Here is a 4,112-nt window from a genome sequence, read left to right on the forward strand (position 1 = left end):
GTTAAAAACATCAAAAATGCCTAGAATAAGCAGAATAAAACTGTTAGTTTCAGTGTAAGATCGAAATATATTTCATTCATGAACACCATAATTTACATTTTCACTCGTGGCTGCGCCACTCGTGAAAATATTGCATTATAGTGTTCACTCGGTGAAATATATTTCGATCTTACACTAAAACAAACAAATATCCTCTATGTAGTTACTGTTTTTAGTACAATGTAGCAATAAATAGAGGATATTTGTTTGTTTCAGTGCAATATCAATTTTATTTCACAAGTGAGCATCAAAAACTGATATTTTCACGAGTGGCGTAGCCACAAGTGAAAATGACTTTTTTTATGCTCACGAGTGAAATAAAATTGATATTTCACTGACACAAACAAATTTTCTTTTTATTTCATGTGTAAAACTCTACTTTTGTTGCGTAATTTATAAAATGTTGAAAATCGTCATTTTAACGACGTTATCGTCATTATGGTCCAAAGTATTCATAATGCTCGGTATACAATTTGACTTCAATTGCGACAGAGGACTGGAACTAGTTTGGCAAAAACAGTGAAAAATAAAGATGATAATCTACTGTTTCAAAACTGTGGATTATCACTTTTATTTCACTGAGAAACTCTATAATTCACTGGAAAACATAGAATAAAATTGCCCACCTGACTATCAATAATTTTCTTTGATTAGGGTCAGGAGATTTCAACCAAAGACTTTTGTGGTAAGGTTCCCTTAATATTGAAAATTTAATGTTTTTGATATTCCCCGATAGATATCAGAATAAGGTTAAGTTTTATTATTCTTTACTGATTATTTGCCAAATTTGATAAAAGTCTACAGATATGGATTCTTGCAGCATTGTTTCTCTCCCTTAGATTTAGGGATTTTAAATAACAATGTAAAGCATCCCTAGCTCTATGCTCTTGCTCCATACATTGTCCAAGTAGATTCAGGGCTGTTTCCCTGTGTCCCAGGTTTGGTTCCTGGTCAATGGTCCTGACAAGGTTAGACAGTGCTTCTTGTTTATCATTTTGTCTTTCAAGATGGCTGTAGGTCTTGTATTGTAGGAAGTAGAGGTAAGGCAGAGAATCTACCACAGCACAGTCCATCCAGTAATCAACTAGACCTCTGGAAGCCATGTCATCTTGTGTAGATCTAAGTATTTCGTACTGTAGTTCAGTCGGAATGCAGTTGATTTCATGTGGTAAAAATCTGACACAAGATGCTGTAATATTCTGTATAGCTTCTTCATTGTGATTGTCAGAGATTGCATTGAATCCTCTTCTTGGAGCTTGCCTGATGTAATTATGACAATTACAAATAGGCTCGACAATGTTTTTGTCATAGCTTCCTTCTATATCTCTGAGTACAATATCTGTTCTGTTACTGTCCCCTATACAGTAAAACATGGATGCTAGCTTCAGTTTACTAGATGAAACATCTGTGTTTAGACCCAGTGAGATCCAGCTGAGAGCTTCTGCAGATATACCCCTGTACTGTTGAATGTTGAGGGAGGCCAGGGTAGATCCCAGTGTTGTACAGAACCAGGATGCAATATGATGGCAAGCTGTTCTTTCCACTCCTTGGCATTGATTATATATCATGACCAGATTGAAAATGTATTTACGAAATTTTATGATAGCTTCTTCATTGCTACTGTTTATGACAGGACATAGAAAAGCGTCCATGTTTTCATTAGTTATCAGTGCACTTGCATGAACTAAGGAACCTGAAACAAGTTCACTGCTTTTTTTGAATGTGAATAAACTGTTCAGGAGTTTCAGAAGAAGCCTTGAACCTAGATCATCACACCCAATCTCCAGTAATGCTGTTTCTTCACTGTTTATAATATATAGTAGTATTTCAAGAATGTAAGGTTTGACTTGAGGTGAAATCTTTCCTCTCATTAAATTATTTCCAGATATGATGAAATGCGTACAATTTTCATTTAAAATACTATGGTACAGGACAAATAAATTTAATGATAGACACACAAGTAAGTTATTTTCTCTCCAGATGTTAGAGTGTGTGTTTGCAATACAGTGAAATAGCACTGTTTTACAAACGAAACTTGAAATGGTATCTTCAAAAAGTGGCTGCTTGAAGAAGGTTTTCAACACCATCTTCATCAAGACATAACATCGAATCTGTGTAATATTAAGATTGAACATTAAACACCTTTCTGCTAGACATGTTGATACTCTCCATTCAAGCTCCTCATGTTCACTGCCCTTGCTTCCAACTGGAACAACAAAACATCCAGTATTGCTACAATATCTCCTTATATCATCTGAAGGCCACTGACCTGGACTGTCTAACCATTGTCTGGCTTGTAGGGGCCATGATTTACAAGGGAAAGTAACAACAAAGTCAATATCAGCATACCCAGGTACTGCTTCTCTTGTAAATGCAGGTCCATGTCTTACTGCTTTCTTGAAAATGTGAGTTGCAAGTGCAAAATGAAATGTATTTCCTAAAAGTATTCTTCCTGTTCTGTCTCTGAAATGAACTTCGTTAAAAAGTATTCTTCCTGTTCTGTCTCTGAAATGAACTTCGTTAAGTACATCATTGTATGGAAGGGGAGCATCGTCTCTCAGACGTTGTAGAAGACAATAACCAGGTGATACAGTCTCATCCTGTATCATCAAGTAATTGGATACACCAGGTTTCCAGTCACACCAGTCTTGTATCACATTAAAGTCGTTATAACAGAAAAGTTGATCAATGTCTGAAGAAAGTCCTTCTGTAGTCGTGCCTTCAGAATTGCTGCCTAAATTGTAAAATGTGGCTTTCTTATCCTGTAATTGTAGGGATATTGAACATATAGATTCCATCAGCAGCCATGTTCTTCTTCTCTTTGTTACAATTCTTTCATCTACCCCTATATCAGCAAGCACTTCTGACAGCCTCACTGACACATCCTCAATATAGCCAGGTTGATGAAACATTCTGAAAATAAATGAATAGGTGTTAAATGTACATACTCCCAATAAAGCCAGGTGAAAATTAGGGTGTTAAACCAAAAGCAAACAAACAAAGAAAGGTGGTTAAAATATTCTGAAAATAAATGAATGAACGTGTTAAATATACATACTAGTATTCTCAATACAGTCAAACTTCGTTAACTTGAACTCATCATGACAAACAGAATTTGTTTTTGATAATAATTTTAATATGAATCTTAATTAATTTACAAAAGTGTTAAATATATATCTTCTCAATATAGCCAAGTTGATGAAACATTTTGAAAATAAATTTTTTAAAGTTATATATCGTTTGTAAATATAAAGACTTGCTCCTTGTCTATATCTTGTCCTGTAGCATCTCATGGTGGAATACTGTGAAATTGAGACTTATATTTTTTATTCTAGTGTTGTGTCTGTTCCATGAAAGAGAAGTTCTAATTAAACATTGTTGAAACTGTTTTAAGGTTGGGAATTGTTTTATTTCAATATCATTTGTTAGTTTGTTTTGGGTTATTCAACAGTTACTGTATTTCAGATATGTAATGGTGGGCAGTTCACCTAACCAGTGTTCTTTGATTCTGTACCAATACAAACCTGTTCTCTGCCAACTTCCCCACATGAATCAGAGGTGGAGGACGAATGATTTCAGACACAATGTCTTCTATCCCATTGTCAGAGATCTGTAGAATGCGCTCTTCCCTACTGCTGAGCAAAGCGGACAGCTTTATTTTTTTTTCAAGATAAATGAAAGGGAGGTAATTATAATTGTATTTCTATCATTCCTTGTGAATTTTTTTTATCAAATTCAACTTTAGAAAAGTCAAAGTTTGAAAATATCTCCAGTAACATGACTATTTTAAATTACTCAGCGAATATAAATAAATGGTTATTATAATTTTGTAATAAGTTTGTAAAAGATCCAGGCAAATTCCCCTAACACAAACACACCCCATCCTACATTGTACTGCTAAAGCCTAGTTTTTGCTGTTTCATAATATCAATGGATACATTACCTTCACATTAATTTTATCTCTGTAAATTCAAACACTATGATAAAAAGCTGTTTTGGATAAAATTGTATTTCTTTGACTTTTGTTAAATTACAAAATTCCAAACTTAATACTTCCTCTTTCTGTTTCAACA

The 4,112-nt window shown here is 34.2% G+C and overlaps 1 protein-coding gene across 1 annotated transcript; it reads right to left on the reverse strand.

The window, feature by feature from the left end:
* Positions 1–789: 789 nt before the first annotated feature.
* LOC128558925 (uncharacterized) lies at positions 790–4,112 on the reverse strand. The gene is made up of 2 exons (XM_053549242.1): positions 3,983–4,112; positions 790–2,952 (listed from the first exon to the last, which is right to left on the reverse strand). Exon 2 carries the CDS (start codon positions 2,949–2,951, stop codon positions 807–809), a length of 2,145 nt encoding a protein of 714 aa, XP_053405217.1. The 5' UTR covers position 2,952; positions 3,983–4,112; the 3' UTR covers positions 790–806.

Source organism: Mercenaria mercenaria, chromosome 8, assembly GCF_021730395.1.
Source record: "Mercenaria mercenaria strain notata chromosome 8, MADL_Memer_1, whole genome shotgun sequence".
NCBI lineage: Eukaryota > Metazoa > Mollusca > Bivalvia > Venerida > Veneridae > Mercenaria > Mercenaria mercenaria.